The sequence below is a fragment of the Podarcis vaucheri genome (genome assembly GCF_965113315.1).
Source record: "Podarcis vaucheri genome assembly, chromosome: 5".
NCBI classification, from domain to species: Eukaryota; Metazoa; Chordata; class Lepidosauria; order Squamata; family Lacertidae; genus Podarcis; species Podarcis vaucheri.
The window spans coordinates 56,466,004-56,483,955 of NC_138763.1; the positions used below are offsets into that span (position 1 = coordinate 56,466,004).

At 39.8% G+C, this 17,952-nt stretch overlaps 1 protein-coding gene across 10 annotated transcripts in view; it reads right to left on the reverse strand.

Annotated features, from left to right (window-relative positions):
- Nucleotides 1–348: 348 nt before the first annotated feature.
- The window catches only part of ATE1 (arginyltransferase 1), a 73,051-nt gene continuing 55,447 nt past the window's right edge, over nt 349–17,952 (reverse strand). For 3 of the 10 annotated variants that reach the window (XM_082222777.1, XM_082222772.1, XM_082222776.1), the window contains 2 exons: nt 11,639–11,759; nt 349–1,287 (listed from right to left, as the gene is read on the reverse strand). In XM_082222777.1, the coding sequence (XP_082078903.1) occupies nt 1,109–1,287; nt 11,639–11,759 (300 nt within the window). In that variant the 3' untranslated portion in view covers nt 349–1,108. Of the gene's footprint in view, nt 1,288–5,720; nt 6,972–11,638; nt 11,760–17,952 lie in introns of those variants that run through there. The other 7 variants (XM_082222778.1, XM_082222773.1, XM_082222770.1 and 4 more) reach the window with 7 other exon arrangements.

The following is a 17,952-nucleotide window of genomic DNA, read 5'->3' on the forward strand; positions in this document are numbered from 1 at the left end:
TTTCAGATGCACTGCTGAATTCTTATAGCGTGTTCTATCAGACACGGACACAGAAATTGATAAAAGGCTTTCTATGAAAATTAGGTTCCCAATCCAATTAAAAGCATATGTTCACATTTACAGCTGTGTACTTTACAATTTTAATAAAACAAAGAACCTAAGTATGAGTGAGAGCAACAGTGCCGGATATACAACTATAATGACAGTAGTAGGGACACTTCTGTGTTTTGAAGATAAAAAAGCATTTTTAATGAGATTTTATATATATATATAGAAATGGAATTCTAGAATTTTGCAATGAACACAAATAGGCATTACAAATACAAAAAAGTGGGGTGTACATCAAGGTACAACATCAACCTGCTGCTTTATTTAAAGTAATCTCTTTGGTAATTTGACCACAAACCTAACCTTGGCTTCAATTCCAATATTTTCCAGAGTAACAGTTTAATTACAAAAACCAAACCTCCATGTTTCTTGGTATTTAAATACTACTACACATTCTTTAAAGCAAAAATTAAAAATTGCAGTGACTCTCTAAAGCTACAGTGCATAGGTTTACGTTAGATGGCTTTGTATGTCATATAGTACAGATTATATAAAGTCCACAAGCCAGAATAAACTGGGTTTTGCTATTGGATTCACTGGGACAGAAACAGGCTTAATTCCAAGCACCATAGTTTAACTGTGTTCTGGAACAGAGTAGCATGCAACTGCACATTTTAGCCTCCCATTTGTGGAACCTACACACATTTCACCATAGCTTTGATACATGTCAGCACCCAAGTGACTTCAAATATTCTCCCTAAGAGGAAACTACAAAGACCTACAGGAAAAATTGTGTTCAGACCATTTATGTACTTCACACCATGCACACTTTTCAGAATGCAAGGAAGGGATCATGATAGCAAAATAAAACAAAGGGCCTTTATATTCTGCCAGACCCTTGGCAGAAAGGTGAAAAAAATGGTATTTTCTTTTAAGATAAGCCAGTGTATTCATTCATATAAAGTGCCTCCATTTTCAATAGGCATATCAACACAAGGGCATACAATAGGCAGTTGTGCAATAAGATACAGTGCTGGAGAACGCCTCAAGAACTGACACCTCAGCTTCTGAAGAGCAACATTCGCTCTGCACACGCCTGCCCCACTAGAGTGGCATATTGTCGAACACTTTCTTCATCGCTTGGCCCCTTCCTCCTCCTCTTGTACACACTGTAACGCATGGCTGTTCTCTTATGCAGAATCCGAACCTGACCCAATTCCTTCACATTGCCTTCATCAACTGTAAGAAAAGAAATATGGGTGTATTAACGCAGCGGCCAGATGAACAGGAAGCATTTGTTGACAAATGAAGTAATATCAAAATGCACAAGACCTTATATTTAGATATTGATATGGTGATACGGGACAACAGTGTTGTTTTTAGAAAGTGTATCATTAGGTGAACATTTAAAGGAACCGACCAAGTTCCACTTGAAGATGAAAGAGGTGTGTGGATTTTGGTTGCTCTTCAGAAATCAAGAATGAATGTCATCAGTTATCACATCAGGATCCCTACAAAATACACCTCAGGTTCCTCTGCCTATCCAAGTTTTGTGCATGTACAAGAATCCAGATACAAGAGAGAATCTACTTGTTCACTGTTCCTACCAAGCAGCAGGCAAACTATGTGAGATTTAAATGGCAGATGGAAATTAAAATCAGTTTTCATATGCTAGTCATCCAAAATCACTTTTGTTTTTGTTTTTAATTTGCCATGTTTGGCATCTGGCTGAGATGGTCTGGGGAAGAATATATGGCTGCTACAATACTACATGATCTTTGTGAATTCCTTCAAAACTACAATAGAAAAGATTTATTGTTATAAGGTTATGGTACACAGGAAGACATCAGAGTCACAAAAATGTCTACTCTAAATGCATTACATGTCTGAAAAATAAGCTCACCTGGAGTGTTGTCTACATGCTGTTTCCAGGACACATAAAAACTTAACATTTAAAGCCAGCATTATTTTAACGTTGGTCGAAAACCTACACTAGGGTCACAACATTTTAACTGAAGTAACTCTTTTGCCCCCTCCAAAAAGGAACTAATTCTGTTCCAGATCCAGGTAGGTAGCTGTGTTGGTCTGACACAGTCGAAATAAAAAACATTAAAAAATTGTCCAGTAGCACCTTCGAGACCAACTAAGTTTGTTCTGGGTATAAGCTTTCATGTGTATGCACACTTCTTCAGATACACTGAAACAGAAGTCACCAGACCCTTATATATAGGTGAAGGGTGGGGTGGGGTTTTTCTCAGAAGGGTAGTAGCAGATGGATGATTGACTCAATGGATATGGTAAACCTGTTGACAACTGTTAATGACTGCAATTAATCCTACGGGAAAAAGCAAGGGATAGTGTGCAGATGACCAAAAAAAGCTTTAGCACATGGGTAGGCAAACTAAGGCCCAGAGCCAGAGCCGGTCCAATCGCCTTCTAAATCCAGCCCATGGACGATCCAGGAATCAGTGTGTTTTTACATGAGTAGAATGTGTCCTTTTATTTAAAATGGGGCATAGGAATTTGTTCATCCCCCCCCCCAATATAGTCCGGCCTCCCACAAGGTCTGAGGGACAGTGGACCGGCCCCCTGCTGAAAATGTTTGCTGACCCCTGCTTTAGCATGTGAAATGAGACATTTCTTGTTAAAGCTGATTACATAGAATGACCAAGTAGCTCAGGTATGTAAGTTACCATGCGATAATTTTCCCAGCGACGGAAATGGCTCCATTATTGTGTGGTAAAAGCTCTGACATTAGCACAAAGCTGCATCTGTCAGTATGAAGAGTTCAGATTTTAAAAAATGCCGACATCACCTATTCCTTCATCAACACCTGAAGATAGTTTCTGCTTATGATCATTTTCACACTATCTGCTTCAGTGTTGATACCTATATGTTAAACACTGCATCATTGACCAATATATATTCATTTTGTCTAGAGACACCATGTTCCAATTCACTTCTTCATTAATAATGGCTGGCACTTGCTTCACATACAACTGAAGTCGCAAATGCTGATTTGTCTTGTTCATAGCTTTCTGAAATCCATTAAGCCTTCTGAAGTGTAGCCAATATTTATCCAGTGCTCTGTCAGAGTTTTACTTTTTCTGTTCTTCTGCTTCCGGTTCTACACTCTCATTGGTGACATTTGCAAAGGAAAACACGTTCAGGTTCAGCTCCAGAATAGGACATAAACATAAAGTGAGTTTTTAACTTCTTAAAAGGAAACGGAAGACTTATATTTACAACACCTTTAGGCAAAATATTAGTTGTAACCTGAACAGTTCTGGCGCCAACCTGCATCTTTAAACAAACACCCACACGGAGACTTTATTTCAGGACTGCTCATTACTTTTAAATCTAATTCGTTTTATTGAACCCTGAAACCTGATACTGGAGGGACATTCCTTTCTGCCTTACATTGCTCCTGGACTCAGAGTTTATTTCCTGAAGTGGATGCTGCTGTACATCTACCTTGTTTTACTTGCCTACGTTCTCCATGGCTGGCTTCAGTTCTGTGCCACTAGTTGAACATGGAAGGTATGCACACATTACCTTCTCGAAGCAAGATATAAATCATGCCTGTGCTGGAATGAGAACCATCTTAGCTATAGTATAAATAAACATAATAAGCATAATAAGCTATCAAACCGGGATTTTTCCTTCGCCAGCCAAATCACAGTTTTGTCTCTATTTGGATTCTGGGCATAACTCTGCAAATAAATGAAGCCTCTAAAATCTTCTGCAGAGTTTTTTTGTGATTGATCTTTGACAGGTGGGCAGGAACCCGTCATAATGATGTCAGGTGATTGACATCTGTTAAAAGTTCAAAGACATGTTTTTGGTGCCAATGAGCTGATAGGCACTGGAAGCAAGCCTTCAAAGGAGCTCCCTGTTAACTGTGATCAGCAGCTATAGGCAGTCTGTTTGGAGAAAGCCTGTTTGATTCAAACTGAAAAGCTCCACATGGAAAAAAAATTCCCATCTGCAGACATCCTGAAATGGAAAAAAAATTCCCATCTGCAGACATCCTGAAATGGAAACATATCCCAACTTAAATGGATACTTACACGGAACTTAAAGGGTTTAGTGCTAACACTTAAAGCATACTGGATTTTTAGCACACTTCGTGTGTTAATTGATTACTAGTGGCAGGATGTATGTGTTATCAACAACTGTTTTTTGTGCATGGCCACTACTGGTGCTGGAGTGGATGGTGCACAAAAGCTGAAGCCAAAATAAAGGCTAAATGTGTTATTTTTTAAAGGTGCCACAAGACACTATTGTTTCTTCACGGTGTTGAATGTTAAGCACCAGTCTCAGCTTGCTTGCTATTTTATGCTTTTTGGTTGGTCCTAAAAGTTAAAATTCCTGCCAACCTAGCAGTTCAAAAGCACATCAAAGTGCAAGTAGATAAATAGGTACCGCTCTGGCGGGAAGGTAAACGGCGTTTCCGTGCGCTGCTCTGGTTCACGAGAAGCGGCTTAGTCATGCTGGCCACATGACCCGGAAGCTGTACGCTGGCTACCCTGGCCAATAAAGCGAGATGAGCGCCGCAACCCCAGAGTCAGTCACGATGGGACCTAATGGTCAGGGGTCCCTTTACCTTTACCTAAAAGTTAAAATATGCTTTTCATGTGTGTGTGAGCGCGCACACATGTGTGTTTTCACAAATCCAGTTCAGTACTTAAAAGGGTAAGTAATAAATTGATTAGGAAACTTTGAGATAGTTTTCTAGCTCCAGTCTTTTATGATTCTACTCCACATAAATGTAAATTTAGGAATAAACTTTGTGATCAAAACTCTGCTATAAAAAACTACTTATCAAAGTATGATTTATGCTGTCTGTCAAAAAGAGCCTTTACAGTGTAGCTTTTAGTCAACACTAAAGCAATCTCAGAGACTCTTTGTAAAAACTTAAAAGATGTAAGTAAGTACCTCTGTCACCACAATAGCACAAGTAATTTACTCAGTTTGAAGCTGGCTAATGTTCCTGTGCCAAAAGTCAATCACAGGAGAAAAGCATTGACTTTATTCATTTTAACCCTTAAAGTAGGGTGGCTTTGACTGGATTAAAGAAAGCATAAAAACCAAACAGGATCTGCTGCTGTTTAAAGAAGGCAAAGTATGACATAAGAGCAAGATACGTCCTTCAACTGAACAAGAATTAAACCAACATTTCTACTCTATTTTACCAAGATCAATATTAAAAAATTGCATCTCCTGCTCTTCTAAGAACACATACACGATAGTAAATATATGAAATATTTTATAATACATGTCATAATGTAAGAACTAGTTGTCAATCAAAGCTATGTCACCATTTTGAAAGTGATCTCACAACTGATGTTGTGAGAGGTCTGCTACATGTGTACTATTCTGAAGACACGGCCTGAAGAAGAGGAAGAAGAAGAGTTTGGATTTGATATCCCGCCTTTCACTCCCTTTAAGGAGTCTCAAAGCGGCTAACATTCTCCTTTCCCTTCCTCCCCCACAACAAACACTCTGTGAGGTGAGTGGGGCTGAGAGACTTCAGAGAAGTGTGACTGGCCCAAGATCACCCAGCAGCTGCATGTGGAGGAGCGGAGACGCGAACCCGGTTCCCCAGATTACGTGACTACCGCTCTTAACCACTACACCACACTGGCCTGCTTCCTTCTGCAGCTGCATATCAATTATTGTTCTCAGTTGGCAAATGTATTACATTGTTTTTCTTTCAGTTAAGCATATGAGAAGAGGCTGGTCTCCAAAATATTAAGATTTTAATTTTTGAAACCAAAATGCTTCCAGTTCCTATACAACAATACAAAGTAGAAGAAAGGATATGACTGAATTCAAGCCTCAGTAGCTTTTGCTATTAGGCTATTTGCTATTAGACTGGCCAAATGAACATTCATTATATGACGTAATTACTTTCTTCTAAGAAGCTTTCTTGACTCGAGACAGAATCCAGAAACTCTGGGATGTTCCTGCTTTAGCAGAATCCAGAAACTGTGGCGTGTTCCTGCTCCGACTGCCTAAGAAGCTTTCCTGCAACCTTACAGTGGATTTAGCTCAACAAAGTCAAGCTTACAATACATCTTTACTTTCTCTTCCTATTCTTTCAGCTGCCCAGGTTCCCTGATCTGTAGTGACTTTGTATTATTACTGCAAATTAAAATTGTGCCTGGGAAGCAAAGAACAATTGGTTGATAAACAACTTTGACTTCCCATCCCTATTACTTTTGACTTGGGCATATTTGCTCTGGCTTTCCTAGCCTGGGATGGCTGAAGCTATTTTGCTACTGTTGTCAGAAATGGCTGGTGGGAAGTCTGTAGCTTCATCGGGCCCTCTCCATGGCCTTGGCAAAGCAATGTTAACTAGCTACCCCTATAAAAGGCAGAGATGCACCACAGCAAGTGCCCAGAAGTTGTTCTTCTGTCAGCAGAGGATAGTCTGTTGCCAGGTCCCAAGCTGTTCTGTCCCATGTATAAATACTTATCCTCCAGCCCCACAAGTCACTGCCTCAATGCAGCATCTCATAAGACTGTGTTATAACTATTAAACCCTTTAACACCGTGAACCTTGATCTTCAGAAAACCACTCAGTTTCATCCTCTGCCGCCCTCTTTTCTCTTTCAAGGTGTAGAAATTAATTTTGTATAATTCAAGTTGTGTTTCCAGACAAAGTCCCAGAATTTTATTTCCCTCACGTTTGATTTCATGGCCTTTAATACCAAATCACTCTCTCCTTGCCCTTACAAAAAATTTAAAAGCAATAGGGCTTCCATGCTCCCTAGTGCTGCTGGATTCAATTATGCTGTGGTCAGTGGTGCTTAGTGGTTTGTCGTAAGTTCTATGGGCAGTTTTTACTACTAATATAAGCAGTGGGCCTTTCATCCGTGCACTCCAAAATAGGCGCGTCAAGGAAAGGGAAGTTAGATCTGAAAAAAATATCAAGAGCACTTAAAAATCAGGTATTTAAAAAGGGGAATCAAGTACATATGGATAAATCAAATCACTCTGGTTCAGAATGTTATAGCTGGTCTATAATTAATGCAACCAAACCAACAAACCAATGCTGCACTCAGCCAAACATAGAAAGAAATAGCAGACCTTTCCCAAAACACAATATGCATCACAGGGGCACTTCTAACATTCTATACTTCTACAAGAATCCTTTAGAATTATCCCCAAGCAGGCATAAACGTTAGAAGTATTAGGTTGAAAACAGTCATCTTTCATCCCAGTGGAATGTACAGCTCTGTAATTTTAAAGTGATCTTTAGACCTTTCCACTGTTGCTTCCCCAGAAATGATTTTGGAGCGATTCCTGAGAAAGCACACACATTGAAGACATTTACACTGATGTTTATTTCCATGTGATATTTTCCCAAGATAGATCTAGAAAGAGAAGCTGGTAGGAATTTGAGGTCTTATGAAGTTACAACCACCTTACACCCCTTGCCACCACCCAAATTTCATTTATAGGAAAGCTGATTTTAGCAGGATTTAACATTTGTGCTTGAAGAACAAACAGGTTCAGATAATGGTGTTCTCTTCTCTCTAGTAAATGCAGCGTAACTAGAATTATTTGACAAGGTCAGTGATTCAAAATTTCATCTACCTATAAGCATTTTCCTTCTCATGCTAGAAGTGGAGTTGACAAATTTGTTTGGATACAGCTCATTAGCACTATCTCTACTGTTTAAACATACTTTATGATCAAGGATCATGCTGGATTATGAACTTCAGTTGCCTTCAAGTGTTTATAAAGTTAATTAAAAACAGATGCAAGTTCCAAAATGTAATAAGCTGAAGCAGTTGCTGGGAATAATCAATGCAGTTTACCCCTCCCCCTCTGAAAAATGAGGAGCAAGAACCTTACAAACTCCGCCATGGTAACTATGGGAAAATAAATGTATTTCATAGCTTAATCAAAGGCTTGCTCTTCCCACCCACTCCTTACAAGGAAACTGCTAATACGTACTAAAGTTATGTGTGTAAAATATCTTCAGTATCAGAAAAAAAAGTTCTTACTTAGAACTGATGTATTCTTTAGTCACTAGGGTTACAATCAGACTGCATTAAAAACATGGATGCTTTGCTGCTAACTTAACAAGTACTGAGATGGGTGAACACAATGCATTGTTGTTGTTTAGTCGTTCAGTCATGTCCGACTCTTCGTGACCCCATGGACCAGAGCATGCCAGGCACTCCTGTCTTCCACTGACTCTCGCAGTTTGGTCAAACTCATGTTCGTAGCTTCGAGAACACTGTCCAACCATCTCGTCCTCTGTCGTCCCCTTCTCCTTGTGCCCTCCAACTTTCCCAGCATCAGGGTCTTTTCCATTATTATTATTATTATTTATTATTATTATTATTATTATTATTATTATTATTATTATTATTATTAGCTATGTAATCTCACTCTCAACTGCCTAATTATCTTGGACTTTCTGGAGTGGGGGAAGGAAAGAAAGAACACATATTACAAAGGCACATCTAGGAAATCATAACAAAATTGAAATTTCTCATAAACCTATAGAATAGTTTATTCTCTGGAACTTATTGAACAATCTGTGACCCTTGCTTTAAAACTTTGTATGACAGCTACATGGCTACTGGTGTGCTGTTTTTGTTGTGATTGTCTGTATGTTCTTAATAGAGATGTTATATTAATACATAGTTCTAATTCTATTAATGTTTAATTTTTTTAATTATTGTTTTCCCCCTCCCTTCTGTTCCTAACTATCTCTAATTTATCTCTTCTCATTTGAACAACCCTAAGGTTAAGATCACCAAATGGGACCTTGCTTCAAGTTCGAACTTACGGAGAAGCCAGATTGGGCTTCAACAAGAAAAAGGGAATTTTCTGTTGTAGTTGTAGAGATTTGGAACATCCCTTCATGGCTTGTTTATTTATTAATGCAGCTAATGACCTGACAATGCAGAGACACGTAAACAACATTTTTTGGAAGCAGCAAGACAGACACACAAGAAAGGAGTACACAGTATTTTCTCAGTTTTCATAAAAGCCAACGCAACCCAAGAGAAAAAGTTACACTAGAACTGAGATCCCAAAGTCTCACATCTACCATGATCTTATTGGGCTCACTGAAAGCTCTTTTTCAAATATAGAAGTGTTTGTCCACTTCACACTCTCTATGGAATAGCGATTAGTCTTCTTCACCTTAGCTTAGGAGGCTGTGTTGCCTTAGAGGAAATAGATTAATCTAGTTCAACTATCTTTGTTCATTAAACTCTCTCAATTTTATTGGTAGGAATCAGCTGCTATAAATTTTCTATTTGGGGAACTTGCATAGAAAGAATGATCCACCTACACGACACAAAGGAATCTGAAACACCCAACTCTTGAATGTCCCTCTTGAATGCTTTTTTTAAAAAAAGTTGGCGCATCTGGCGCATCATAACCTTTATATTATCCTTACAAGGAGGGTAAATTCAACTGCATGACGAACCTCCACAGCAGAAACACACAACACCAGCATAAAGAAGCTTCAACAAAAATTGGTCTGACATGGTCAGGATTATGCTGTAAGTATGGTCGCTTTGGATATCGGCAACACCAGAACACTTTCAGTAATCTCAATTCTGAGTAACTGTTTCCCTTCCTTTGAGATTCACTTTTTCTCCCTAACACTCTTTAGTTAGTAGTTTAAAATACATTTTCTAAATTCTGGGGTTGAGAAGCTTAAATCCATTAAAGGAATGGGATATTCATCAGTTGTAACTATAATGAAAGAAAATCAATCATATGTTAAAAATACATTAATATTACATAATAAAACAAAGCAGCAGTCGATAGGCCTGGGCAACCACAAAAAGAATGAATGCAATCAACTGGTATCCAGTTATTTATATCATTTCATTTATGAAATGTTTCCAAGAAACATCTCGAAGCAATAATAGTCAGCAAAGGCCTGAATAAATAACTGAGTTTTTAGAAAGCACCAAAACGACATCAGAGTTGGCTGCAATTATGAACTATTACAGTATGATACCTACAGGTCTTGTTATGGAAAGTCATTTCATGTGAAACAGAGCATACCATTGTCTGTCTAGCCCGATGTTTATACTCACTGTATTTTAATTAAAGGACTTATTTTACTGACAACTGTAAGGAAGTGTTCTGCAGGAAACCGGCCCTGGAATGGAGCACTGCTTCCTTCAAGAAAGCAGCTACCCAAACCTCAAATGACTGTAGCTCACAGCAGGCCTTCTGCTGTTCAGCATGTAGCTATGTTTTAATTTCCTTAAACCACAGGACATAAGTCTGAATTCAGATTGTGTCTGGGCTGATGTACTCAGGATAGACAAAGATGCAGATTTTTATAGTTTATCATTTCATAGTGGCATACATACGAGACTTAAGATTCTTTACCTAATATTGTTGCCTCCCTTCTTATATTATAATGCTGCCATCTTGGGCACCAGTTTACTCATACTCCCAGTTTTTTTCAAGCACATCTATTAAAAGAGCACAACTTTTCTTCTCTTTCTTAGGCAAGGGCAACTTGAAAAATTGCCTACCTTGAACCCATTCACTTCATTTTTCAATTTGTAATACCTTTCAAGCTTCTCTCTCAAGTTCTGTAATGCTATGCCAAAAAGTGTTTCACTTCATAATAGATACAGATTTTACATATCAATTGAAGCATGATAGGAGATCACTATACATGGTGTCACTCAACCCAGATTTCATGATAAACAACACTTTGGTTTGACGGCAGGAAGTGCAGCATATTCATATTTTTCTGGATAATGTTATTCACAGTCAAACATGTGTTTTCATGTTTGCATTATTTTTTTATTTGTTTTTACACCAAAATAATATAGAACGCAGTACCGTGATCGACACAGGCATTAAAAGTTTTGTCTGAAGATCATTGTCTAGGTCGACATCAAAACAACAAACCAAGAGCACATTTTAGGTGCAAGTAAGGCCTTTCATAGCCATCACTACACGTTAGGTGTAATACCATGAGATTGTTCAAATATTCATCAGAAACAGTGCAATGCTGGCAGGGAAGAAGCATATTTCTCACACACAAATTCCCATTGTGTAGAGGCTCCATTCATGCAAACTGGGGAATAAAAATGCATCCAAAATCCATTTACATTGAAGAGTCTGCTTATTTGTGTGTTTTCTGTGGGGGTGGGAATTCTCTACTACTCTACTTTCTGAATGCTGGTTTCTGGTGAATGTGTGAAATGGAGCACTTAAGTGTGCTGGATGACTTAAAAGGGACTACTTATACACTATTTAGTAACTAAATGGACTCTACGAGAGTGGGAATTAGCCAATTAAAATTACTGAATAAATGAATACATGCAAGATGTTAACAATGAGATTTTAGCCATGAGACACAAGGTACATTCAAATGTTTAGCATTTATAGCAGGTATGGCCGACCTTGGCCCTCCGAATGTTTTGGGACTACAACTCCCATCATCCCTAGCTAACAGGACCAGTAGTCAGGGATGATGGCAGTTGTAGTCCCAAAACATCTGGAGGGCCAATGTTGGGGATGCCTTATTTATAGTCTAATATCTTACAGTATGTGCAAAGGATGTAAATTATATACCTACCTGCTTTTAAGTCTTGATTGAAGCGACAATATTTTGAATGCTCAAGGGAAGGCAGACATTGTTCAGTAGGTACCCAGATATATGTCTCTGGACACAACAAGTCAGATGGTCTGTACTGGCCCTAGGGAAAAATGGAGAAGAAATAAGTGGTATGTTATTAAAAATCAAAAATCAAAATGGAACTCCAAATATTTTTAGGTCCAGAATAAAGTTTATAGTTAGCAATAGAAAATCCTAAACAAAATAATCCATCCAAGAAAACAGAGATGGACACACTATTTCTCAAACATGTTTCTTCAGCTTTGGTGGTTGAGATCTCTTCACACTCTTTTATCTTTTACAATTAACATTTTAGCTGTATCATTAATTTAATCAATCAATCAATCAATCAATCAATCAATGGCATTTTTCTCTTTTCCTGAATGAATACAACCATTGATACACAAAGCACATTAAAATAAACTTGTCTGACTGCTTAATCTTTTGGAGCACCTAGCTCAATAATCCTTCAGACAGAATAATCCGATGTACTGTTAACTGAAATGTAATTTGAGAACAGACGCCTGCTTCTTGGGAGAAAAGCAATGACAAACCTAGACAGCATCTTAAAAAGTAGAGACATCACCTTGCCAACAAAGGTCCGCATAGTAAAACCTATGGTTTTCCCAGTAGTGATGTATGGAAGTGAGAGCTGGACCATAAAGAAGGCTGATCGCCGAAGAATTGATGCTTTTCAATTATGGTGCTGGAGGACACTCTTGAGAGTCCCATGGACTGCAAGAAGATCAAACCTATCCATTCTTAAGGAAATCAGCCCTGAGTGCTCACTGGAAGGACAGATCGTGAAGCTGAGGCTCCAATACTTTGGCCACCTCATGAGAAGAGAAGACTCCCTGGAAAAGACCCTGATGTTGGGAAAGATGGAGGGCACAAGGAGAAGGGGACGACAGAGGACGAGATGGTTGGATAGTGTTCTCGAAGCTACCAGCATGAATTTGACCAAACTGCGGGAGGCAGTGGAAGACAGAAGTGTCTGGCGTGCTCTGGTCCATGGGGTCACGAAGAGTCGGACACGACTAAACGACTAAACAACAACAACAATTTGAGAACAGGGGCAGATGGGGCTCTTCAACCTGGGAAGGGAGCTCATCTAGGTGAAGGCAAACTCCCATCCTAAAACCTTTGCTGCCTTGTGGGATATCTTCAGGAAAAGTAAATGCCAAGGAGTAAAGCCCTATACAAATCCGGAGCAGAGTCGCTAAGATAGTAGGATGGTGCTTTGCATACCTCCTTCCAGCAACTCCTGCAACCAACGTGGTGTCACTCTATCACTCTGCTTTCTTTTGGACTACATCAGTGAGGCCAAGAGGCAGGCTTTGTCGTCTGGGCGGCCCAGGACCTCCATACACACTGCCCAGGCTTAACCCCTGAGAAGTCATTTTGTTGCTGCTACTGCAGCAGTTTGACTTCATCCCCGGAGACCCACTCCATTGTCTCTCGAGACAGATGGATGCCAACAATTTGAGAATGAACAAATAAGTCTCACTGTACTTCACCTAGCTTAATTTCTAACTAGTTGATTTCTAGCTGAAAGGACTAGGAACAGAAACAAAAGTTATTTTAGAAAGACAAAGTCAGAGAGATCTTGGGACACTTGTATTACAATGAAAATATTTAACAAATATGCAATGCTTTTTAACGTAAGGAGGGTGGGTAACTGTCTGGCCACATTTAGATTACTTCCAGAATCATCGAAACTGGTTTTCTTACTTACATATTAACACTGTGCAGCTTAGCCACTTATTTAAAGTTACAGCTTCTTGACATATTGCTCCCTGCCTTCAATATGGACATCACCTTTGTGAATGAATACACTATTTCTACAAAGGGTGCATGATTGTCCCAAATCATGAGTTTGCCACACACCTCACCACTTCAGAGTTATAGTAAACATCCTGAAAATTATTCTCGGAGTTGCAATTTGTAAAGAACCCTTATTTTGTACTGTAGTCAGGTTAGCCACCCAAGTCTAGAGAAGGTGAATAGTGTACAAATCAAATGTCTGTATGATGACCAGGGAATGTGAAAGGCTGTTTTTTAAAGATAAGAAAAAAGAAAGTATATTGAACTTTCCAAAAAATGCATGCATTGCTACCCCAGTGCTATGTACAAGTACTCTGAAACAATACACAGACTCCTGGCTCCTGTTAAAGCTCTGTGGATAAAGCTGAGTAAATTTAATAGAAATGTGGCTTTTTAAAAGAATGACGACTCAACAAAAAATAAATATTGAAGAAGCTGTAATAGTTATGCAACTTCCAAAACATCAGGATTTTTACTGCATTAAATATCACAAACAAATCTTGTTTATTTTCTTCTCCAGGTTAACACTTTACTATTTTCTTGCAGAACTGGGTAATTCCACATAGATGCAAAAATATATTAAGCAATAATCTCACATATGACATGTGGGTAGAAAAAAATTAGAACCCCCCCCAACTGGATATAACATACTCAAGTTCTGACATATTAAAGTCCTTTTAACAGTTCTTTATGTCATATTACACACAAACGCACACAGAGTGATAACTACTGAATCATATTCCCTGCTCTTTTATCCTGCTACAGAGAACTCTGTTTTTGTTAAGGCAGCCTTCCCAAAACCTGGTCCCCAGATGTTGTTGAGAGCACAAACTTCACCATCCCTGATTATTGGTCACGCTTACTGTGGATGGTGAGAGTTGTAGTTCAACAGCATCTGGGGATTCAAAGTTGAGAAAGGCTTGTTTAAGGTATAAAGATGTGCTTTCTGCTGAATTTAAGTGACCAATGGCAACTTTACCCACTGGTCACTTCATATGCAACATAAATCATGGTTTGGCGTTATGCGAATGAGTTGCGGCATTCTTTGGAAAACACCCCCTTCTCCTTCAACCCGGCCACAAGGAGGAGTTCTGCTTTTTATTAATTGCAGCTTGTCAATGCAAACAGGATAATCTTGTGGAATGGTTTGTTGAAACTAACCAACTTCAAACCACGGGTTATGAAACCTTCGCCTTGTTTCAGAAAAATCAAGTTATACATGAAAGTACTGTACTTCTAACAAAATTAAATTTCATTATTGCGTATAAACAATGTTCCCTACACCGCAGGTAAAGGCTTAAGCTTTTGAACAAAGATAAAAATGCTTTGAAATGCTGTCGGCCTACTTCCCCACATTTTCTTTTTTTCCATTCTCCATCTTGAGAGATCACAAAGAAGTACTCCCCAATCAGGGCCTAGTCTCACACCAGCTTCATCATGTGATGGCTGTTAGAAACCTGAGTCCATGTTACGGACATTTACAGTGGCACATCCAATCCCACACTTGGCTATGGAAGCCGTTCATTATGTACAAATAATAAACAGGGCTGGGTTCCCCTGTGCCCCAACAGCAAAATGAAAACACTACACCTCCTAACAGTGGTCACAGTAATACAACTGCATGGTTATTGGGCATAATCTGTGTATCCCACTCAGTGGCGTAGCGTGAGGGGTGCCAGGGGTGCCGGCCGCACCGGGCGCAACATTTGTGGGGCATGTTTGGCCGGCCCCCCTCGAGGAAGCGGGAACCTCTCCAAGGCGCAGCGCGCCGTCGGTGGAGGAAAAGAGCCGTGCAGCAGCAGCAGCAAAGCCGGGAGGAGGAGGAGGTGGAGCGAGCCTGCTAATTGCTTGCTGGGAATTAAGCGGAAGGCTGCTCCGAAGCCTGGCGGTGGGGCGGAGAGACCTTCTCCCGCCGCCAGCCTTCGGAAGGCTGTACTGAAGACTTGTGGTGGGAGCAGTGGCGTAGCGTGGGGGGTGCAGGGGGGGCCTGCCGCACCTGGCGCAACATCTGGGGGGCGCAGAAGAGACTCGAGTGCTAAAATCCACGGGTTAGGGGGTGCAAATTACTTGCCTTGCCCCGGGTGCTGAGAACCCACGCTACGCCACTGATCCCACTATCCATGTGATATACCACAATAAAGTAGCTCTTTTCTTGAATGGCTCACAAAGCATCCTCAGTATTTCATTTTGTTTATTAGATTTATTTATAGCTTCACACAACCAGGAAAACCAAACCAATTTAGAAGGGTAAAATACAACAACAAATAACTAGAATATCCATTAAAACGGTACTGATATACTAATTGTTGCAGAATCGAACTGAACAGACTAACACACCTGCTGCCTACATGTTAGCAAAGATGGAGACTGTCTACTTCTCATTTCATGATGCAGTCAGTAGGAGAGGGAAATGTTTCTGTCTGAGGCAAAAGGTAAGAGTACCCTCAACAAATCTGTAGTTTGGGTTGTACAGTAGAGTGGTACCTCAGGTTAAGAACTTAATTCATTCCGGAGGTTTGTTCTTAACCTGAAACTGTTCTTAACCCGAAGCACCACTTTTGCTAATGGGGCCTCGTGCTGCCAAAGCACGATTTCTGTTCTCATCCTGAAGCAAAGTTCTTAACCCGAGGTAATATTTCTGGGTTAGCGGAGTCTGTAACCTGAAGTATATGTAACCTGAAGCATATGTAAACCGAGGTACCACTGTACTGAATGTGGGACCGTGTAGAGGTTCCTAATACCCACCATAACACTAGCCTAACCTTGTTTTGTAAGGAAGGTATATTTTAACCAGGGCTGCATAAAGTGCTCATTTCTCTGCTCCCTTGTTTTCCCTCTTCTCCCCTGCTGTGCTCCTGCGGTGCAATGCACCCAACCCCACCCCAAAAATAAATTCAACCATATTCTCTTGTCACTAGTTCCCTTTTGTAAAAGATACACTGAAAGCAAAACACTTACATATGACATTAATTCAGGTCAATGTAAAGCATGGCTGTATTTTTTATTGGAAACTTCTGGAGGCATGCTTGGCAACTCTGCCATAAGGTTCCTTAATTGAAGTATTCTCACTCTGCCTTGCTATGTGTTCAGGTTTCTGTGCTAAAATCAATCTCTGGACTTCTGTTCCAAGGCAAGGCCAAAGGTTTTAATGAAACTTAAGTCTGAAGATTTACTTTTTAAATATTTTGGAAAATCTGAGGGATTTGGTGAGTATTTGAGATGAAGGCGCATCAGCACAGTTTGTTTTCACAGACTAAGCCAAATATGAAAAGTAAAAGCTCCAAGGAAAGATAATAGTTTCAAAAAAACAAAGAAGGTCAAGTACCAGTAGCACAGAACAAACAGAAAAGGTTAAACACACATTTAATTCTTTTATCAGGTAAAGTGTACATCTGTGTTCTATTTTTCCACAATAACCCATTGATCTTTTATTAAAAGCGAATTAAGGCAGCCTTCATCTCAGTTTCCAGCCAGCTGCTTAGAAGAGGAGCCCTAACATTACATAAACAAAATAACCCCAAATTATCAACAGCAATGCATTAAGGCAAAGGCAGCGCCGTCATATGAGAGAGAAAGAGAGAGAGGAGGAGAAAATGAGCCAGCCTAAACGTTTATTAAATTCAGCCTTTTCCTTGAAAGGGAACACCAAAGGAATCCCAGCAGCGAAGTACTACAGCAGACCCTTGCTCCCTGATTTCATTGCATAAACAGAGATAGGCATTATCCACCCCCAGGAGAGTGCTTTGCAAGTGAGTTCTGCTACTCTGTTTTCACAAACTGTGTTTAGACTGCACCACACAGAATGAAAATAATAAAAGAGTCGAATCAGAAACAGCAAAGATGATAGCCCCCTTCAGGCATGCATCCCATAAAGGGGAAATTATGTACAGAACGGCGATGCACCAGTGGTCGTGCTGCTGACATTCATGCATTACGTATGGATGTCTGCATGGGAATGCCTACATGCATAGAGAACTTGAAAGGTTCAGTTTTATGTCTGAATCAGTGCAATCAATTACTGCTATCCAGAGCAGAGAAGGGGGGGATTTATATAGGTGAGGGAAAGAAGACCGAGCAGCAGCAGCGGCAGCAGCATGCAAGCCCATAGGCTCTCCTAATAGCTAAACTGGGCCAGCATTCCGACTTCCTCTTTATTCCCCCATGCTTTAGTTTTCTGGCGCATCCTAGTCATTTTTCTAGCTCTTGTTTTTAAAATCTTGAATATCTTAAATGGCAAGCTCTCTCTCTCTAAAAAAAAAAAGCTGTTAAGTTGCTTCCAGTTCAGAGTTTATACTGGGGGCTGGGAAGCCTTTCAAAAAGTCATTTAGCACATTTTCTCCTTTAGATTTCATTCTCTCCTAGTCAGAGTGCTGCCTAAAGTTTTTCACACACCTCCAGTAAGTCACACGGCTTAGTGTGCATATGTGGCATATCGTCAGCTGTGATCTGCT